Raw genomic sequence first — 21,865 nt, 5'->3', positions numbered from 1 at the left:
TTTTTCAAAAATTTAAAAAAGAAGCCCTAATTCTAATTTTCAAGAACATTCTTCAAATATTTTATTTTATTTTATTTTATTTTATTTTAATTCATTTTATTTTATATAATTTTTTTGTTTGACAAAACTAAAACAAAATAAAATTTGGTTAACAATGTATTTTATTTCACATCATATCATATAAGATCTTTTTATATTTGTCCAAAAAGATATTTGAGATTAAAATTTCAACTGTTGATTTTTTTTTAAACAATTTTTTCTCTATTTTTCTATTTTCTTTTTTTTCAATCTTTTTAACATGTGAATGCTAAACTTTTTATGATTAACCGCAAAATAAGTTTGGATGAAATAGTTGTTTTAATTCTTGAATGTTCGAATTTCGTTTGTTTCTCATCAAAATTAATATGATTATGGACAAGATCATAATAAATTTTTATTTTGCTATTCATTTCCGATGCTGCATATCGGAAATGCTGGCGCATTTAACAAAGGAACTCAATTTTGCGTTGCACATGTTGGTGGAGAGCGAATGATTGCAGTTGCTGTTGGATCTCACATCATCATAGAATTTGACTCGCTTTGGCCTTCTGTTATGCTTTCTGGGCATAAAAGCGATATTATTGCCTTTGATTGGTGCAGTGCTTCTGGAAAAGTATGTGAAACAGATTTGTTTGCAATTATTCACTGATTTTTGTTCGCAGATTGTTTCAGCTTCTCGGGAATTTCTTGTAATTCATGAGCCAACCAAAAAGGAGGATACGAACGTATGCTTGTTAACCTTATGTTGATTTAAAATATATTTTCAAAAATTGCTATTTATTTTATTTCTTTTTGAAAAGGAACTCTCTTGGAGAATTTGCTTTTCATTGCCACTTTCACCTCACGACCCACCTATTTCTTGTGTTTCATTAAATCATACAGGAACAAAATTTTGCACCGGATCAGGTGGAACACTTGCAATTTGGATGATTTCAGTTTACAGAAAGGAAATACCACATCTGTCAAAGTCTTCTAAATATTTTAATGAAACTCATAAAAAGAGATATGAAAATTATTATGAAATAAGATCTCGCATTTTAGCAAGTGGCATTCCAACAAATATAAAATGCATAAGTTGGGATGCATCTGATACATTTATTGCAACAGTGTGCGAGAATTCACGCTTGACAGAAATTTGGTGGGCTCTTCCTCGGCACATTCCGGGTCCGGACTCTTCTTCTCCACATTTTTGTGGTACTTGCCTGCATCCTTCAATTGTAACAAAATGCGATTGGAGGCCGAACAGTGGAGTTACAGCCAAGCACCATTCAGTACAGCAAGACAAGCCTGCCGAAGGAAATAAGGCTTCTCTGGCACAAGTCACATCTGCAGCAACGTACTCACATTCTCTGACATCCACTTCTTCAATTGCGTTGTTAACAGAGACAAATGGAGAAGATATTGGAAGGGTATGGACTTTAAAGATGATATCTCCATCGTCAGCTGCGTTTGAAGAAGACATGCAGCTTTGCCGGCTTCATCCTCGCGATTCTGTGGCTGCAGTGCGCGGGATGATTGCGCGGAAGAGAAAAGAGATGGAAAAAGCCTTCCGCAAAGAGACAAAATTGCGTGAAGCCCAGAAAGCGCATCAAAAGGCAGTGCTGGACGCAGTTGCTGGGCGAAGCAGCAAGATCAAAGATGGAATGAATGGACAGAAAAACGGCGAAGACGATTTTGACTTGGACAGCAACGAAGACAGCAGCGAGAGCGAGAACTTTTTGGACGAGATGTATTTGGAGGGAGAAGAAGACGAATTTGACAGAGCCACAATGATGCTGTTTAACTGGAAGAAGAACGATTTTGAAGGGCTGCCTCAGCGATATTTTGTGCAAAACGGGTATTCAGACTCAGATGAAGATTTCCATTCAGACGAGAACGAAGACACAGAAGAAGAAGGAGACGAGGCAAATGGGAAAAGAAACGGCGAGAGAAGCAGCAGCAGAAGTAGAAGCAGAAAGCCTAAAAGTGTTGCGCAGTCATTTCACGATCCAAACGAGATGTTTTTTCCGGTAGCATTCACCGAACGCGGTAATCTTCCTTCGGCTTCTCCCTCAAAAACTTCTTCGCCCACCCAGTCACAGCAAGCAACACCAGACTCCACTTGCTCTCTTCCCATCAGATCCATCTACACACACACAGAGCTGTCAGTCAGAATGAAGACGTCTGCTGCTGCTCCTTACATTCGCGAGTGCTTCTCCACAGTCCATCCGCATCTGGCTCTTCTCACACACTCGTGGCAGTCACAGGACCCGTCGCTCCCTGCCAGTCTGTCACACTCATCGCCTTATTTCGCACCTTCGCTTTTGAAGGACGATATTCTCTACTCGGTCACTCTGTCTTCCTCTTCCCGCTTTCACTCGTCTGTCCCGCTGGACTATGTTGCTCTGAACATCCGCACCAAAATACAGCTGAGCGCCACCCTTCTCATCGTCGATCCAAAACACCATCCTCTGTTTGAGGCTCAGTTCCACGACGCTTCCTTCAACGACAGCCCTCGTCCGACAGCCAACTCACCCGTCTCCAGCGAGGTCAGCTCCAATGCGCTGCTGTCGAGCGCCGATGGCTCTGTCCTGTCAGTCTGCCCGCAGTCTGCCGAAGACGTTGTACGCGCTGCGTCGATGGTGGCAGCAGCAGAAATCGACGAGGCAGACACACTTTCTGTCGACACAGCGGGGCTTTTCATGCCAATCAGCCAGAACGACCCGTCTGCGCTGCCTACGCGCGTCTCCATCGAGCCACCGCCACTTTGCCATCCGCTTCCTTCGCCGTATTCCTTTCCATTCATCACACTCACATGGCTTAGATCTTCCATTCCGTCGCCTTACAACCTCTCTTCCCCAACTGTTGCCAGCAAACAGTGGCTCATCTTCGATATCTCCAGTGGCACTATCTACGGAAACGAAAAGGAGAAGATTCCAGTTGTGAAGGCGAATGATGACAAGGCAAATGAAAGAACTTCAGATGACATCACCTTCGATCCTTACAAAGAATCATTAAGTTTGCATTGTTCTTTAAAACTTGAATACTTCTAAGTTGAATCGTTATTTTAAATTTTCATTTTCTTTTTGACTCTTTTTTTATTTCTTTCATCACTTCCACCTCGTTCAGGCGATTCAACAGATCTCCCAATTCTTCCACAGCAGTCTGCACTGTGCTTGTCTCTGGACTATCTCGGCAGCCCCTCCACTCTGCAAGGACGCAACGACCGACTGTTCCACCTGCCTCCCTCTGAAAGCGAAGTCGAAGACTTCATCGTCGGCATCTGCAACACCAGCGGCGACGTGTTCATCTGGCGCATCTTGGACATCACATTGGGCGCACAGGGCGCAAAGCCTCCGTCTGTCACTCTGCTTCGCTGGATCCCCCGATGCATCGTCGTCTCCTCCCTCGTCCCGCTCCCTTGCCCAGGAACAACGCACATGAGCTGGGAGTGGGGGAAGCAGATGAACGGAGCAAATACACCGAATGCTTCATTGAAAGAAGGCTCATATGCAATACAGGTCAATCAGGCAAGCAATAGACAGAGAAAGAGGAGAAGCAACAAAAGCGACTCAGGTGATTATGCATTTGATGAAAGCTCTGATTCAGAAAGCTCAGAGTCCAGCTCTTCTTCTTTTTCCTCTTCTTCTTCCTCCACTTCACTTTCATCTTTCTATTCCACTTCGTCGTCATCTTCCTCTGATACCTCCTCTTTTCTTTGGTCTGCGTCTCGCAGCTCTTCTGTTGAGTCATTTGTTTCCAAGCAATCATCTTCTGTTACTCGTCCATTGTCTCAATCACCCACACCCACCACTTCACCACATTCCGTTGACTCCCTCATTCATCCTCCACCTTCTCCTCTTCCTTCACCTCCACCCAATCCATTTCTAGAGAAGTATCCTCAGTCATATCCACCAGCCCGTGGATGTGCTTCCACTGGGCGTATGATTCAGAGCTCTGTGGCATTCACATCGTCGTGGATGCTGAACGGGACGCGCTCGCCGATCAACCTGATCTTGCAGCTGATTGGAGGCACTCTTTGCACACTCCAGATCGACCCCTCGCCTTTCCACAACCATTCGCTCCAGGCAGCACCAGACTCTTCTGCTTTGTCTTCTGTCTCGCAATCGACTACTCTTGTGATCCAGAACCAGATTTCATCGTCTCTCTCACCGTCGTCGCTGGCGTGCCTGCCTGTCCACATTCCCTCTGACCACCAAACAGGCGGCGTCTGCCAGCAGATCGTGTCAATCGGCCACGAAATGCCCATCACAGCGATGGCTTGCTCATCCAGATGCAAAGCATCCATCTACTCGATCGACGCAGTCATCTTGGCGTTCAAAGAGAAGCTGATTGAGATTGTGAAGAAAGCAGAGTCCGAACAGAAAGAATCCGAACTGAAAGCGAAAACACTGAGCGAAGAATTCGAGAACATCAAGAAACACGAAGGAGGTTCTTCACTTGACCCAAAACTTCGTGCTCGTCTGCTGCGTCTGGCGTCTGATGCAGAGCTGATCTTTCCTGAGCACTGCGAAAGCATCCCGTCGCCCAGTGAGACGCCCTCGGCGTATGTTCCAGACTTCCCGCAGGACGAGTCAAAGGGAGTGTTCTTCTCACTTCACCCGAACTATCCGTCTGAACAGTCTGACTCAGACTCAGACCTCGATGCAGACCTCGACGAAGACGGGTTGTCTTCAAACGACAATGCTTCATATTCATCGTCGTCGTCGTTTGACGACGATTTGTCTTCTTCCTCATCTTCTTCATCTTGCTCTTCTTGTTCCTCTGACCACAACTCCAATGGTGAAGAAGATCTGTTTTACAACGGCTCTCGGAGCGACTTGCAGTCAACCAGAACGTCAACTGACTCAGACAGTGACAATGACATCGATGGCGTGCGCATTAACGCCTCCTCATCCAACCTGAATGGATTGACTGCTCAACCTTCTCTTCTGCCGATCTCTGCATCACACACTGTGCCTGATGCACCTCCAAAAAGCAAAGCAGCATCGCCAGCACTGGTCAAATCACTGTCTGCTCTGTTATCAGACCCCGATGTGGCCACACTAGCAGACTATCTGTCGCTGGTTGAGGTGGACGAGATGCTGTTCTTCCAAGAAAACAGCCACATTCTGAAGCGGATGATTGAAAAAACGGGGCATCCAGTGAAAGGCATCAGGACTGACTTGATTGCTTCATTGGACGAAACAGGAGAAAGATGCATTCTGTGGAACAGCGCTGGGCCGAACATGTTGCTCACCCAGTTGCATGTGCTGGATCTGGTGTCGCTGTCCAGATACCACCCACGGCGCAGCACTTCCTCAGCAGACATCACTCACCACCTCCAAAGCCAAAAAGCAAGATTGACTGCCTTCCGCAATTTTTATGCCAATCACACATCTTTGGCCAAAGCACACTCACTCTCCACGACTCTTCTGAGGCCTCTTGTGAACACTGCCAGTCTTTCGCTGTTGGATCCTGAGCCACTTCTGAAGAAGAGAACGTTGCATCCCATTTGGCCAATCACTCAGCTGAGGCACCGCCGTGTCGTGTCTCCTCTGTTCCACCCAGCTTTGCCGTGTCTCGTGCTCCCTTCGATCTTATCAACAGAAGGAGGAAGAATGCGCGGGCTGTTTGTTGTGCATCTACCACATGCAAGACCTGTCTCACTGACAGCTGATGCTCAGTCACTGACCTCGCGTCTCTCTTCATCACACAACGCGTCCCATCATGCTGACAGCCCCACTGTAGACACCCCAATCCAGACACAGTACTCTCCTTCTCCTCGTTTCTCTGCTTCTGCTTCTTCTTCAAAAGCATCAACACGCCCACCGAGTCAGATGAGCAATCCTGACCAGAACAGCAAGCCACTGTCAACCATCTCCATCACCCAGTGCACTGAAGATGCTTATTACAACAAGATGCCCCGCTTCCTCCAGTTCTCTGACATTTTGTCACTGGATGATGGTGAAGTGGAATCCTTCTTCCTTCCGCTGAATCCAAATGTGACAGCCGAAGAAGAGCAAAAGATATTCCCGCTTTCTCAGCTTGAGAAGAGCAGCTTCCAGAACGTATCCTTCCAAGACAGCATTTCTTCTCATCTGACCACATTCACCACTCCTCATGACTATGTGTATGTGGCCATCGACTACACCAAGCAGATTATTGCCGCATGGGCCATTTGGGACATCTCCACTCCTGTCAAGCTGCTCCTCTTCTGCTCTTTGGATGTTATTCTCGGAATGATTCCCAATGGAAAGAGCAAGACAGCTGCTTCTGAAGGCTATAAACGGAAACCAGAACCACTTAACGACGCTTTAGTTCCAAGCCCGCTTTCTTCATCCGAATCAGCTTCTTCCTCTTCCTCATCTTCAATTGAATCACAGGACACTTCTGAATCGAAGTCAGTGAATGAATGCCAAAGTCCGCTGTTTGTGACATCTGTGTCCGTTCCTCCAGTTCATTCGCGTCTCATTCCGATTGGAGTGATGCGGCAGCTGAAGCAGAAGAAGAGGCTGGAGAAAGAAAGAAGAGAAGAAGAGAAGAAGAGAGAAGAAGAAGAGAAAGCGAAAAAAGCACAGCAACAAGACAACTTTGGCTTTTCATCGTCTCTTCTGGATAACAACGATATCTTCAGTCGCTTTATGATGTCACAAAATGTGAAGCAAACAAAAGCTGAAGAAGAAAGCAAGCCGAAAGAAGAGGAAGCAAAACCCAAAGAAGGTACAAGCGATTCCAATGGCAAGTCAAAAGACAGTTCCTCCTTATCCCCCGACTCCTTGTTCAAGACAACTCTGAAGAGCGGGTTTTTGTATGTTTCAGACAGCGAGTCGAATGTGCATGTGATTGAGCTGAGTGTCGAGGCAGACTCAGCAGTTGTGGCAGCCAACTCGTCCTCGGCGGCGACGCTGTTTGTGGCGTCTGCGCTGATCAGACTCGGAAAGAAGCTGCAGGCATGGAATTCTCCACTCCCCCTGGATGCTCAGAGAGCTGCTTCGGATGTGCTCGCAAACAAAGAAGAAAACGTGTTCCATCCGTATTTCGTGGCATCGCTGTCTTTCTTCTTGACTCTACCAAAACCTCCACACAAAGAAAAAGCGCTCCACCAAAATGCTTCTCCTTCGTCTCATTCATCTGGAAAGCATTCAGCAGAGCTGCCGAAAACAGCCGCGAATGAAACAGGATTACAATTACAGACACAGTCACAGTCGCAATCAGCGTCTTCCTCGCTTCCTGGTGAGGCGTTTGTTGAGATGCCGAATCACATCATAGCTCTCGAAGGAATCACAAGAGTGGCTCTGTTCATTCCAGGTGTGCAGCAATCGTCTTCGTCTCCATCAACCACTCCATCTCCTCCTCAATCAGTTTCACCAACGCCTCTTTCTCTGCACCAAACAACATCCACACCACAACAGACAGACACCCCTCGTTCAGCCACTCCAGTCATCTCTCCATCACCATCACCTTCGCAACTAGCAGAAAACAGACATCGTGTGGAAGTGTGGGACTCGCTCTTGGGAGATGGCTATTTGCATCTGGGCACTGTTTATACAGACGAACCTGTTGTGCAGATGCTGTGGGTGTCGCCGCTGGAGCAGCAGATTCCTCTCCCTCCTTCGCTCTTCTCGCAGTTCGAGTCAGCGTCAGAGGCTGCTTCACAAGCTCTCTCAAAATGTAAGGCGAAACCAGCTAAGACTGATTTATCTGCTTCATCCAGTATTCAAAGCTCAATTTCTTCGAAATCCTCTTCATCATCGTCTTCTTCTGAATGCGATTTTGATGTTGAGACACTTCCAATTTCGTCACAAGGTGCTGCTATGCCTCATTTCCAGACAAATGGCGGTGTTCCTTCAGCTTTCCTCACATCTCTTCTTGTTCTTGCTCACCCCACACAAATCACCATCCATTGGATCTTCTCACCACCTCCATCTGCCAATGCCTCGTCCACAAACTTTGTCTTCCCGTTCCTCACGTGTCTTATTCCTGCCTTCAACGACATTCCCAGGGGGCTTATGCTGACATCCTCTTCTCCTCAGATCTCGACTGCCCAACATCTGCGCCACACACCCCATCTCTTCTCGCTCAGCAAGGCAACCTCATCAAATTCAGACAGCAACGCCCTGCAGACTCCTCTTTCAAACACCATCCACCCATCTGGCCCGTCTTTCCTTGCCGAATGCGAAAGCGAAAGAGTCGGTGCATCGCCTGCAGTTGTGTTTGCTGTTGGGCGGACTGTCTGTGTCTTGACGCTGCCTTCGTCGTTTCCTTCCTCTCCGCTGCTGATCTCCACACTCCAAACAGACTATTCCATTCCTCATCTCCAGCCATCCAGCACTTCATCATCTTCTACTCATTCTTTGTCTTCGGTGCAGCCTCGCTCTTCCACATCTCCTTCTTCTGCTCTCTCAAACAGCAATGCACTTTCCTATTTTGTGCCAACTTATCGAAAAGAACACTCTTCTCAATCAACAGACATACAAAAAGCTTCTCTCTCTGATTCCTCTCTCTCTCTTCTCTCCACAGATTCTCTTATTCTCTACGGTTCTGCCTCAAAGAGCATCGACAGCCCGCGCAATTCAGACACCTTTTCTCTTCTTCGCTATGATTCTCTTTCGCTCCTCCAAAAGCGCCGCTCCATTGCAACTTCTCATCCATCGTCATCATCCTTGTCGCTGACATTGGGACCGCCACTTGCCTCAGCAGTGCTTCTTGATGCATTCCAATCAGGAGACAACTACTCAGTCAATCTCACCTCACACACGCAATCTTCTCTCTTCTTCTGCCCAGGCTCTTTCCTGATGAACAAAGCAAGAGACGGCTCTTCATCTACCCAGATGCTGATGGAAAAAGCAATGTCTTCTTCACCTGCTGTGGTGTTTACTGTCGACACGTACAAACAGCCTTTCTACCATCCGAACTTCCTGCGTGCTCTTATTCATTGTGATCGCATGGACATCGCTGTGTCCATCTTGCAGCGCCTCATCAGCTTCATCAGGCCCATCCACGAAGAGAACGAGTATGCAGAAGTCGATGACCTCAACAAGATGGAGCCGCTTGCCCCGCCTCCGCCTCCTCTCAGTGTGTTTCTGGGGCTCAGTGCAGATGAGAAGGTAAGCAACAAGAATGAGAGGAACAGCGGGAGAAGTGAGGTGAAACAGCCACGCTCTTTGCTGGACAGCTTTGGGTCATTCGGAGGAATGTCATCAATGTCATCATCTACATCTTCTTCATATGGGTCATCATCTGCATCATCGTCGTCGTCATCATCAGCAACACTCACACCAGCCGATCTCTCTCTTCTGCGAATTGCTCTTTCGCGCTATCCGATGCAGCGTTTGGGCGATGTTGAGAAGCGACAGCTGATTGGTCTGACTGAACTCATCGTGGAGCAGTCAACTTCATCAAAGGGAGCATTGGATCTGCCTGCACTGCGATACATGCTGGCCATCAAGTTTGCATGCCCTCCTCTTCTTGTACCAAAGACGAAAAAACCAGACAATTCATCTTTCTCGCATCAGGCAAGCTCTTTTGGTGTGTCTTCGACGTCTCTCACAGCCAAACTATTTGGTGCATCATCATCCTTATCATCCGCTTCTGCTTCTTCTGGTGCTGATGCGACAAGCACAGAGTCTGTTGCCCCTCTGTTTCCATTGTCGACCATAGACTTTGTATGGGCGTTCTATTCACTCACACAAGATGCCCTGTGCGACATGATTCTCGCCTCCTGCGATAGTTGGGAAAAAGCTCGTTTTTATGGAATTGGCTACTGGCTCACATCTCCATCGAAGCTGACGGCGTTTGCAGAGAAACTGGCGAAAGAAGAGTTCAAAAGAACGAAGAATCCCAAGTCAGTGGCGCTGTGGTACTTTGCATTGGGAAAGAAAGCAGTGCTGTCTGCGCTGTTTAAACTGAACAGAGACCAAAAAATGGTCACATTTTTAGCGAATGACTTCACCACAGAAAGGTGGAAGCGGGCTGCGCTGAAGAATGCATATGCGCTGGTGGGGAGACAAGAGTATCATTATGCTGCAGCCTTCTACATTTTGGGAGATGAACCAAGCGACGCAATCAACATGTGCGTCAGGATGCTGCGGGATGTGCAGCTGGGGATGATCATATCGCGGCTGCTCGATATTACAAAGAAATCATCATCTTCTTCTTCTGCAATATCGCCAATGTCATACGGCACAGCGCTTACTCCTGCTTCTTCTTCATTTTCTTCATCTCAGCCAGCGAATTCACCTGTTTCATCAACAACAACAATCGCAAAGACAGTCGAGACGCATCTCTTTCCAGACGCCAAAAACTGCGGGGATGGCTGGATGGTTCATCTGGCATATGCACTCAAGGGTGATCAGACGGGTGCTCTTCAATATCTGATGGAGAACACAGCCCTCTCGAAGACACCAGACACTGTCCAGATCCTGCTGCATTTCGTGCGGAACCCGCTTTTGAAGAAGCATCTTCCAGTTTCTTTCTTCTCTCAGCCTGAAAAAACAACAAGTTCTTCACAATCAGCGCCTTTAGATGGAATAAGTCCTCATGCTACTCCTTATTCGCAGAAGTGGTTCCAACAGTATGCCCTGGGTATTCTCACAGGAATGCCTGTGATTCCTTCGATGGATGCTGTCCTCACATCCCCTCGCTTCACAGTCGATCCATCATCTGCCCCATCCACAGACAGTCCTGCTGCCTCTCAGCAAAGCACAGCAGCTTCAGTCAGAGCAATGATCGGGTCAATGTCGAGTGAGAATCCATACAGTTACTATCCTCCCATTCTACTCGTGACTCAATTTTTGGAAGAGAAAGGCGATCTTACAGGAGCAACTCCTGTCTCATCTTCTCCATCGCAGGATTCGCCCGATTCTTCTTTTGCTTCTCCGGGCTTTGGCTTATCCCCATCAACTTCTTCATATTCTTCCCGTTTTTCGTTTATGGGATCAACTCCATCGGCGCCTCAAACCAGCCATTCAATGCTTGATAGCTTTGATTTTGCCTCTTCTCCGATGTCTTCGTCTTCGTCCATTTTCTCTCAATACAGCCAGCAACAGCAAAGCACAACACCCTCTTCAGCATCATCTGCCCAATCAACTGACACATCAAATGAGAAGACAGCCAAAGAAACTGAAAGCGGAGGCAGTCAGAACAACTCCCTGCTGAATGAGTGCTGGACAACTGAAGGCTCAGCCGAGTGGCTAAAGCTGCTTGCGCTGTGCGAGTCGATCTTAGACTATCTGTTCTACATCATCCAGTCCAATCCCTCTCAGCTGAAAAGCTCATCTTCTCATTCATCTGACACTTCCTTGGTTTCCTCGCGCTCTACTTCCAATCTGTTTGCGTCGAGCCAGCCGACTGTTGTGGTTGAGCAGTCAGAGAGTGTGGAAGCGTCGCAACTTGCCTCAGGTGCTGCTTCAGTTGCAAACAGCGACATTGCAGAAGTGTTGACGAGTGTGGCGCATGTCAGTCTGTCATTTGTGGAAGGAATCAGAAGTGAGATCAACAAAGTGTGTGATATTTTGGGTGTGGATGTGCGAAGCCTGTTCATCACGCTCTATCGCTGGGCAAGCACCAACAGAGCATATGCCATCTATCATATTGTAGTGCTGCTTGTTCTGGTTGATATTACTCCATTGGAGGAGAAGAAGCAGTCTTTGAGGTATTTCAGGGAGGACGTCAAGAAAGTCGTGGAAAGAGTCGAAAAGAGGATAATTCAACGGTTTATTATGGAAGTCAAACAGAAACGAGAAATAAAAGCAGCCTTAGAAGCATCTGCAGCTGCAGCAATTCCACCTTCTGGAGAAGAAAGCAATGCTTCTTCAAGAGACGAACAGATACTCGCACCTGGCCATGGTGCAATGTCTCTTGTCAAACAAGAACATTCAAATCCTCAGCATCCACCACTGGCTGTACCAAGACCAAGCTATTCATTGGCAACAGAAGGACAGACAGTTATTGTCGGAGAAGGAAAGACACCTGTTCTGTCTCCTGTTGAAGGCAGCTTCACTCCAGTGAGCATTCCTTCAACTCCTGTTTCTTCGCCAGGCGTTAACTTCTCAAGCCAGGCAAATCAGACTCCTCATCAAGCTGCTGATTCAAAGGCATCGTCCTCGTCTCTTGTGTCGATATTTGAACACGAACTTCTTCCAAATCTTGTATCTGTAGGGAGACAGATGAGCAGCATCGCAGGAAAGTACCTTCTCCACCGAACTCGGGCGGTGCTTGCGCGTCTGTGTGGAGGATCGATGGGAGGTTCAATGCTCACTCAGCACATCACATGGCTTTTGCTTCACACGCAGGCAATGCAGAGGAGAAGAGGCAAGATCAACCACCTGACGCATCTTGACGACACAATAAAGAGCGGAATTGCACTGGGACAGGATGCAGGCATACTTGCGGAAGGCGAAGACAGCACCCCTACTGAAGGAATAGAAAGAACTGAGCGCAAACAACGCAGAAGGAACAAGCCGAAGTTCCATCGGGAGAAACACGAGGAAGAGCTGGTGCGATATGCTGCTTATTTGAAGGAAGTGTATGCGGCTGCTGGGAGACAGGAGAACGGACACAACAATGAAATACCACTTCCACCGATTGTCAATGGCGGATATGAAGAACGAGAAATCTGCCAACGAAGACTCAACGAAGTGGACAGGCTGATTCATCTGTTTGTGTCGCAAGGAATGCGCACACCAATGCGACCATGGGGAACGATTACTGATGAAGAGATGGAAGATGCACTGGAAGAATGTGCAGATATTCAAGCGTGCTTGATAAGACTGCGACACGCTTCGCAGCAGCTGAAGGAGAAGCAGTCGGCAGATCAGAGAGAGCTGAGAGAACTTGTTGAGGAAGAGGAGAAAAAACAAAGAGAACAGCAGAAGGAAAAAGCACAAAAGAATGCACAATCACACAATTCTTCAGATTCACGAGAGGAAGAGGCATTTGGAGAGAATCCAGATATTGTTCTTACAGAGTCAGAAAAGAGAAGACTGAACGACAGAACAAGCAGAGTCCGAAATGCCATCTTTACACTTTCGTCGCAAGTGTATCAGACAGTCACACTTTCACGCACAGTTGATGAGCTTGTGACTGAGCAAGATCGTATAGAAATTCATCTGATGATTCATTATGTTGTATTTCTTGCTTTGTGGCTGAAAGGAAGCCATGATCGAATGGCCCTGTTCATTTCCTCTCTCTCTCCATCAACTCCACCTTCAGACATTGCATTTGACTCTGTTTTGTGCCTATTCTCCAAATCACGCAACAAGAATCAGAATCAGAATTCGATGTTCTCTCCAACTCCTCATCCAAACACACAATTGCAGCCCAGCCAAACACAGGGAGCTGCATCCAATTTTAATTCGATGCAACTTGTAACTATCTCTTCTCCATTGCTCAGATCTTTCACTCTTTTCACTGCCAGTGACTGCTTCCGATACACTTCGTCACCATTCCGCCGACGCACCTCTGTTTACAACTGGGCAGCGTCTTCAAAGAGACACGTGCTCGGCTTAAGCTCCTCCTCTTCTTCTTCAGACAACGACATCAAATACAGCCAGCAGTTCCTTGTTCTGAAGCCTCCGTCTGTTGTCCATCCGCTGCACAATCCAATGTCTCCTCTGGGAACTGCCATTCTTTCTGATCCTCTTCTGTCAGTGTCTGCGTGCTTCTCGTCTGCACCTCCAAAAATGAAGCTGCACCACACACTCGATCACACTCAGTTCATATGGCCAGTCAACCTCCATCAAAAACTTCAGCCTTCAAGAAGTGCTAAGGACTCAGGAGATGCTACTGATCTTCACAGCGATAAGGACAAAGACAAGGAGAAGGGAGCATTGGATCTTAATTCTCAAAAAGGAACAGAAGCAGATGGAAAGAAAGATGAAGAGGAAAAATCAGAGCCTCTGAGTGATGTTGTTCGCTGTGGTGAGTCAAATGTCTCGAACATTGCAGACTCAATCGAAATCCACGAGAAGCTGGCAGGTGAGTCTTTGATGAGAGCGTTGCTTATCAGGAAAGTGCTGGATGTTGTTGTGTTGTGGACGTCCTTGTTCAAAATACACGAAGCCCCGTTTCTGCTTGTTGTTCGGATGATGTGCCATCATCTCCTTCGCGAGTGCACACACTTCTTCAACCTCGATGCCTCATTATACAGCGCTCTCTCATCCATCCTCATCACTCCTCCACCTGACATTGCACGTAGGCCTCTTGTTCCCATGTCATTTGTGCCTAAGCCTTCACACGTCTCTTCTTATGAAACACCCACCACAGCTGCAATGAATCCTGCTGAGAGAGGCGTGTTTATACCGACAGCGCTGCTGAAACGGAGCTCCATCAGCGAATATGGCTCTGTTGGTGAACAAGATCGCAGTTCACGTTCGTCTGCACAATCAACTTCAGCATCGTCTTCGTCGTCATCTTCTTCTTCCACATCTTCGTCTTCGTCTTCATCCTCATCTTCGAGCTCATCCACACAAGCACTTTCATTAATGCGGTTTGATGGCAAGCGTCCTTCTCTTCTGTCTCCTTCTCAATCATATCCTGCTTTCATTCGTCCACTTGCAGCATTCCTTCGACCTTATCTTTCATTGAAAGATTTAACATTGGAAGAAGAAGAAGAAGAAGAACGAGAAATGATCATAAGAGAATCAGAAATGATGAAGCAGATGATTATTGCACATAAAAACATATTCATCAAAACGAAAAAAGAGCAAAAAAAAGACATACCAACTTCTCAAACGCTGAATCGAAACAGAAAGCAGCCACCGCCGCCTCCACCTCCTCCTGTTGCTGGTGGAAGAATCACATTTGTTCCATCACTCACACACTGCCCTCGATGCTCATGGCCTTTGTCTCCTGCTTCTGTCTCAACAACCGCTGATGTTCAGGCCAAAGCTGCCAGTCAGGACGATTCAGCTGCTCTTTTGTCGTCTTATGAGACTCATCTTGTTCCTCCTTCTGATACTCCTTCTTCAGCCACACAACCAAGCCAAGGTAATGCTAACGGGCAAATGCGTCCTCCACCAACCACAGTTGTTCTCTCAAAGAAGTGCGACAATCCGAACTGCACGGCATATTATCGCCCATCTGTCTCATCGCCTACTGCTACACAACAAACAGCACCACAAACAGCCCAGCCATCTGGTAATGTGTTCAGCAATGCTGCTTCATCTGCTGTTGGACTGACAACACTCACATCAACACCAAAGCCATTGGCACCAATTTCTTTACAGTCACTCAATCAACAGGCACACGCAGAATTCGTAAAGAACGCCCAGATCAACATGAAGCCACTGAAATTCTCATCGTCTGCTTTGACGTCGCTGCGCCATCGCTTCATGCTTCTTCTCTTCCGCTCTGCCTGCTTCACATCATCCCTCACATCGCAGTCAACAGTGTCCATCCACCCAGAAGATGAGGGCGCATCCGGCCAGTCCACGTCTACTGGAGCAAATCCTCTTCGCCCACGAACATCAGAGCAGATGAACGAGCGGATGAAGCACAACATCTTCTCAGTGTGTCTGTCAAGATGGAAGCACCTCCAGTCCGACCAGCAGCTTCTCAACGACATTCGAGCAATCGATGCGGCGTATTTGTCGAATGCCAACCCACTGAGCTGCTCTCCTTCTCCAGCAGACACTCCGCTTTCTATGAAGTCCTCTGATTACAGTCCCCGAAACTCTGCCTTGGGCAATCCTTTGCTTTCACACACGCCTCAACCTCAGATGAGTTCGCAGCAGAAGACAGCTGCACTCGAAATAAGCGACCAGACGCTTGCTGTTGCTGGGAGCTCCTCTTTGTCTTCTTCCACAAGCATCGTCGCTGGCTCTTTTCGTGATCTCGTTCTGACTCTCTCCACAAAAGTTGGGTCACACTATCTCATTTGGCGAGAGGAGCAGTTCAGCAAAGCACTTTCGCTGTTTTCTGATGCAATTGCTAAGTTTCTGCTATCTGAGACGCCTCTTCCACCTCTTCAGACTGAAGGCGCGCAACACAGAATACAATCATATGGACAGCTTCAAGTATCTTCACTCCAAAAACTCGCAGCTTTGAAGAAAAGCCCTTACAAAATCCACACTTCAACGTCAATCCCAACATTCACGCATCATCCTTCATCAACTGCACAAGAAAACAACAAGTCCAGCATGCCTATGACAAACCCTGCACGCATTATCAGTTCTCCTCTGCTTTCAGCCACCGGAAGCATTCCGTACCTCACCATCGGAGGTGGAGCACCGTCCACTTCTCTTTCTCTGTTTTCTCTTGCTGCCAAGTCGCATGAGCTGCATCTTCATCACTACAACACCCGACTCCTCTCCAATTCTCGACACAATCTGAATGCTCTGCACACGCACAGCCATCACCCACACCACCACCATCACTCAAGCTCCACTTTGCACGCTGCCTTGCAGAGCCCATTTGTGGTATCTCACCACAGCACCAGTCGACATTCACACAGAAGAGGCTACGCACGCCGCAAAAACATGGCACAGAATGACCCCTCTCTCCAAGAAGGCGCTCACCAGCTGCAGATGGCGCTGAGAATGGCACAGTTCAATAGAGGTGCCATTCCAAATCTGATGACACCATTCGGAGATATCACCAGCAACATCGGCAGCATCATCTCTGCCCCACAGACAGTGCCTACACCTGTCCACTCTTCCACATTTTCGCTCTTTGGCTCTGTTACAACTGCTGCTTCGTTCCCAACAAAGTCGAAGACCAACAAAAAACAGACTGCAAAATCAAGCGAAACTAATGTCAAACAAGAAATTACCCCAACCTTGCCACCTTCGGCGCAGAAATCAGAAAAAGAGCAGTCAGAAACAGAACATCCAGAAAGCTCTGAGATCGTTTCAGCTGCAAAAACACCAGAAAACACTATTTCTCATAACGAGCAAACGGAGCCACGGAAATATCTTTCTTTATCTTTCCAGTCGTTTGATCCCAATTCAAATTCTGCTCCTCAAACCGTTTCTTTACCATCGTCCTCTTCCACTTCGTCACTAATGTCGACTCCCAAAGCGAAAAGAGCCTCGCGTCGCTCGCATTCACACCATCTTGTGCTGTTCAGTTCTCTTCTTGATCTCGATCCGTCAACTCACTCTCTTCGCCCTCCTTCACCCAACCCTTTCACTATTTCTTCATCTCAGTCCAACCAGTTTGCTTCTGGCTTCAATGACTCTTCGTTTGGCACAGCTGGTTCTCAGCCTGCAAAGCAAGTGCTGTCCAGCCGCTATTGCATTGTGGATGGCCATGTCTTCCCACTTGTTCCTGTCTCGTTTGCTCGCTCGTCTTTGTTTGATGCCTCGCCTTCTGCTTCTGTCCTCTTCAACCAGCTGCTGTCTGATCCTTCTCTCACTTCCTTTGTTCCACTGCAGCGTGCCAATAGGCTTCGTGTGGGATGCCCTCTGGTTGCAGCGTCTGAGCCTGTTGAGCTCTACCGCTCGTCAGCCAAGAACGAAGCCATCTTCGGCTTCTGTTTCAATCCACAGCGTCCACAACAGGTTGCTCTGATCCATTCAGGCAGAGGACTTCGCGAGGTGGACATGGATTTGTCGCTGCTGATGAGGCAGCACACCAGCTTGGATCTGCCAAAGACGAAAATCCCAGCTTCGTCTGTCTCTGCAGCGATTCTTGCATCTCTTTCTTCTGCTTCTTCTGCTTCTTCTCCAATGTTTACTCCTTCTTCAATTCCATCACTATCTCAGTCTCAAACATCTCAGACAAATCTTGCCGGAGCATCTTCTTCTCAGACATCACTTGCATCAGCCTCCTCTTCTGAAAGTGCTGTTGACACATTCCCTCTTTCTGCTGTTGATGCCTCGCTTCGCTCTCGTCGCGGATTCAGTACAACTACCCAAACGACTGCTGCTGCCAATTCTTCAGAAGTTGAGCTTCTGAGGAAGACCTGGTTTGGAGCTGGCATCACCCTTCGCCACGATGAGGCAGAAACTTGGGAAGATTGCCTGCATCGCTTTGACGGACTGGACAACTATTTGGCACAGGAAGCACTGAAAAGGCAGTCAGAAATGATGTTCAATGAGGAAATGTCACACTCATCAATCTCTTCTGTGAGAGACAGTGATACATCAGACGGATCGATATCTGTCAACATGGTGAATCATCCATTTTCAACCAATTTATCATTCCCTCCGCTGAATGTATCTCCTTCTCCTTCATCTGGCCTTGCTCTTCGTGCAGCAAGTGCAAGCAATCAGTCCATAAGAGATCAGGTATCCAGTTCAATCACTCCAATTGAAGGCATGCAGTCAAATGTAGTTCCTCCACTCTCACCGACTCCACTTGGACAATCACAAAGTGCCACACTGCACACAGCAGATGGACAACAACGGCAGCTCTATTCGTCTCCTGCTGCATCTCCACTCGTTTCATACAACACAGGCGCTTCAGCATCCACATCCTCAACAGCTTTGCAAAAATCCTCACTCCAAAGGAGAGTTGCACCTGAAATCGGAAACACAATTATTTCTCTTCGGATTGGAGAGTTGGCACAGTCAACAGTGGAGTTTTTGACATCTCCTCATTCTGCCATGCGCTCGTCCCGCTATTTCTTCAACTCAGTCGCACCAACAGCAGCGCCCGCTGTACCGATGAAAGGAAGTGCTTTGAAGAAAGTTTCTGTTCAGGCGACAGATGAAGACAACCATTACTCAGATCTCAAAGACAACTTCATCACCGATCTGATGGCTGTTGTTGGCCGACTTCGGCATCGATCCGCACCACTTCATTCCAGTTTGGCCAGGTTCTTGGACCTGTTCCCTCCCTCTGACGATGTCTCGCCCATTTGGCATCTCATCAAGTCACGATCAATCGCCCCGTCTTCTCATGCACTGGTAAGTCTGATGTCGCACCAGCAGCATCTTGCAGCTGCCTCGTCTGGCTCTGCAGCACCTGCTCCTCTTTCTTCTGCCCAATCATCTCCACTTGCTCAGCCTCTTTCCACTTCACTATCAACACCATCTCACACATTCTCCAACAAAGCTGATAATCCACTTGTTGATATTCCTCACATGACTTCTATCACTCCCTCAATCGATGGCGTGGAGACAAACCTGATTCTCACCTGTACAGCCTCACGGTTCAATGCTCCTCTTTCTGTGTTCTCCATGTCAACTGCAGACGCTGTCTGCGAAGCCTTTGAGAAGTACGAAGCATATCCGCTTTGCTCAACCATCCAGATTCCTCACAATGTGGGCCATTGTCGTTCAATAGCTGCCCATCCGTTCCTTCCCTACTATCTCTCAGCACATCGTGGAGGAACCACTTTCCTGTGGAAATTTGGCTTCCAACATGCAATCGCACACACTACAATTCTTCCAGACACATTTGGCCTGAGCTCTTTGTCTGGTGGATCAACAGCAGCTGCCTCTGTTCCTGATATGAGTAACTACATTCCCACAAGAATTAGATTCGAGCCTTTGAATGGTTGTTGTTTCGGAGTCAGCGACTCAACTGGAGGCTTTGCTATGTGGCATCTTGACGGCATCCCAACACCTACAGCATCACTCCCTCGACATCCCGTTGTTCATGTTCCAACAGCCCATTCAAAGAGATGCAATGATTTCGCTTTCATTGGACCAAGCGGATTCTTGGTGGCGACAGCTGGAGACGATAACAGCACATCTTTTGCATCAACTTCATCTGCAAGTTCAACATTTGCCCCTTCATTTGCCTCTTTCTCCAACTATGGAACTGGTGGAGTGTGTGTATTTGATCTTCTTCTCCCTCCAAAATCACGGTGTATCTGCAGCGTGTCCATTCCAGCTGTGAAGGGTGACATGACGCTAAGCACATCCACCACAGGTGCCACCAGCATTCTTTCATCTTCATCGAGAAGAGACATCATTGCTGGAAGCAGCACGGGCTCTCTTGTCTGCATTGACACTCGTCGTACTGGAGGAGCTGAACTGTGGAGCATCCCATCAGCACATGCTGCTCCAATCACTGCGCTTGCGACTGACCCTTGGGAACAGACTCTGGTTTCTGCATCAGCTGATGGATACATCAAACTGTGGGACATTGCTACACGTTCACTGCTTCTGACACTTAGCGATGGCACACCGGAAAAGAGGATTTTCTCACAAACACTACCAATTGTGACTGATGTGGCATTAACAGCGCATCATCTCTTCTCAGCCGGAAGCTCAGGAAAGCTGACAATGAGGCAGCTCTTCTTTTAAATATGAGATTAATTACGTTTTTTGAGTTCGAATATCCTTTTCTTCATCTTCTATTTGAAGTAATGTTTATAAATGAAAGTTTTGTTGTTTGATCTCTTTTTGTGACGTTTTTCTTTATCTTATCTTTTTTTGGATTGATTTATCTCAGTGTAATCATTTGTAAATGCTAATTCAATATCATTTGTAATATTTTTTCTTTGACAATTTTGAAACTTAAAAATGTTTGAAATTTTTTTTAAAATTTCACGCAAAATATCGAATAAATACAAAGAATAAATAATTAATTGCTTCAAATAACTGTCATGTGTCTTCATCCGGCTTGTATTTATTTTCAAAGAAAACTGAGTTTATCATTTGACCAACGCAATTCTCTTCGTTGGAATATGTCGAAATATGCTTTGCAACTTCTTTTGCTGCGTCAGATGCATTTGATGGGCAATACGAACCACCACATGATAATAACTTATAAAAAGGAATAAACAAAACAATAAAATTTCATTATAAAATTAATAATTGCTATATTTATTTATTTTTTAGCAAACCATGTCCACATCATTTCCAGAATCTCCGACACTTAAAACATTTTCCATTGAGCAATGAAATATATTTTCGCAAAGCCATTCAAGAGCATGTGCTTTGCCTTCAGATGAAGGAATTACCTCACAGTAAAAAGGTTCTGTGCGCACAGGTTTTGCAGAGGGAGGAAGAAGTTCCTTCAATGAAGGAATTATTCTTAAAATTCATAAAATAGCAATTAAGGCAATTGAAAATTTGACAAACTTTGTTGAAACAAGTTCTGGATCTTCCGTTATCAAAAATTTCATTGGAGGTGATTTAATACATCTTTCCTTCATTTCTTCGTAACTAATAACAGTAGTCTGAAGATCAGTAACTCTTGCATGATAATCATGATGTTTGTTTAGCTTTGTGCAAACAAGATGCGTTGTCTTATAATAAAATTCTGAAAAAAAATTCTCATAAAATTAAAAACGGATTCTTAAAATAGCTCTTCAAGAAACCTATGTTATAATTATTTGCTTTGCAAAAATCAACAGCGATTGGTACAACTTCAGCCGTTAATCCGTTTGTATAAAGCAAAGAGCGATCAGAAATTTTCACTATTTCACATCCAGCTGTTCCTGTATTCGAATTTCAGCTAACAGCTCAAAAAATATTAAAAAATATAAACCCAACCAATGACATATGCATTCTCTCGTCTTAACCCCAATTTTTCGTACCTATTTATAACATCAAAAGATGTTCTTCCTATTGAGATGTGAGTGTTAAATTTTTAGAATTTAATAAAACAATATAAACCCACCACTTGCAAAAACAACATTAACTCCACCTTCTTGAAGTTTGAAGAGCATGGAAGCGTCAAATTGCGAAATGCTTTGATCAGATCTCAATAACGTTCCGTCAAGATCGGTAGCCAGAACAAAATATTTGTTTGTCAAAGACATGAAGATTTTTTCCGAAAATAAAATATTTCTTGAATGATCTTATCCATTATTATTTTTAATGATAAACCAACGACCGTCGAATTTACAAAGCAATGGCACGAAGCGGACGGTCGTTGAAACGAAACGAGCAACTTTTCGCTTGAACTCACTCACAGGAAAGAGCTATATAAACCAATATGAAGT

General features: G+C 46.3%; 2 protein-coding genes across 2 annotated transcripts; one reads left to right on the top strand and one right to left on the bottom strand.

The window, feature by feature from the left end:
- Positions 1-454: 454 nt before the first annotated feature.
- Positions 455-20,510, top strand: MONOS_8875 (putative rabconnectin-3a; the record flags this gene model as incomplete). Its single annotated transcript, XM_067879322.1, has 5 exons — positions 455-652; positions 702-764; positions 840-3,036; positions 3,148-7,509; positions 7,573-20,510. The coding sequence occupies 5 exons, from the start codon at positions 455-457 to the stop codon at positions 20,217-20,219; spliced, it is 19,467 nt and encodes a 6,488-aa protein (XP_067733969.1). The 3' UTR covers positions 20,220-20,510.
- On the bottom strand, positions 20,390-21,712 carry MONOS_8876 (putative haloacid dehalogenase-like hydrolase). Its single transcript, XM_067879323.1, has 6 exons — positions 21,541-21,712; positions 21,414-21,485; positions 21,239-21,358; positions 21,000-21,180; positions 20,762-20,951; positions 20,390-20,681 (listed from the first exon to the last, which is right to left on the bottom strand). Exons 1-6 carry the CDS (start codon positions 21,680-21,682, stop codon positions 20,520-20,522), a joined length of 867 nt encoding a protein of 288 aa, XP_067733968.1. The 5' UTR covers positions 21,683-21,712; the 3' UTR covers positions 20,390-20,519.
- Between the last annotated feature and the right edge of the window lie 153 nt (positions 21,713-21,865).

Source organism: Monocercomonoides exilis, assembly GCF_001643675.1.
Source record: "Monocercomonoides exilis strain PA203 chromosome Unknown scaffold6-2077815, whole genome shotgun sequence".
Classification (NCBI taxonomy): Eukaryota; Preaxostyla; order Oxymonadida; family Polymastigidae; genus Monocercomonoides; species Monocercomonoides exilis.
This window is presented reverse-complemented; position numbering and strand designations above follow the sequence as displayed.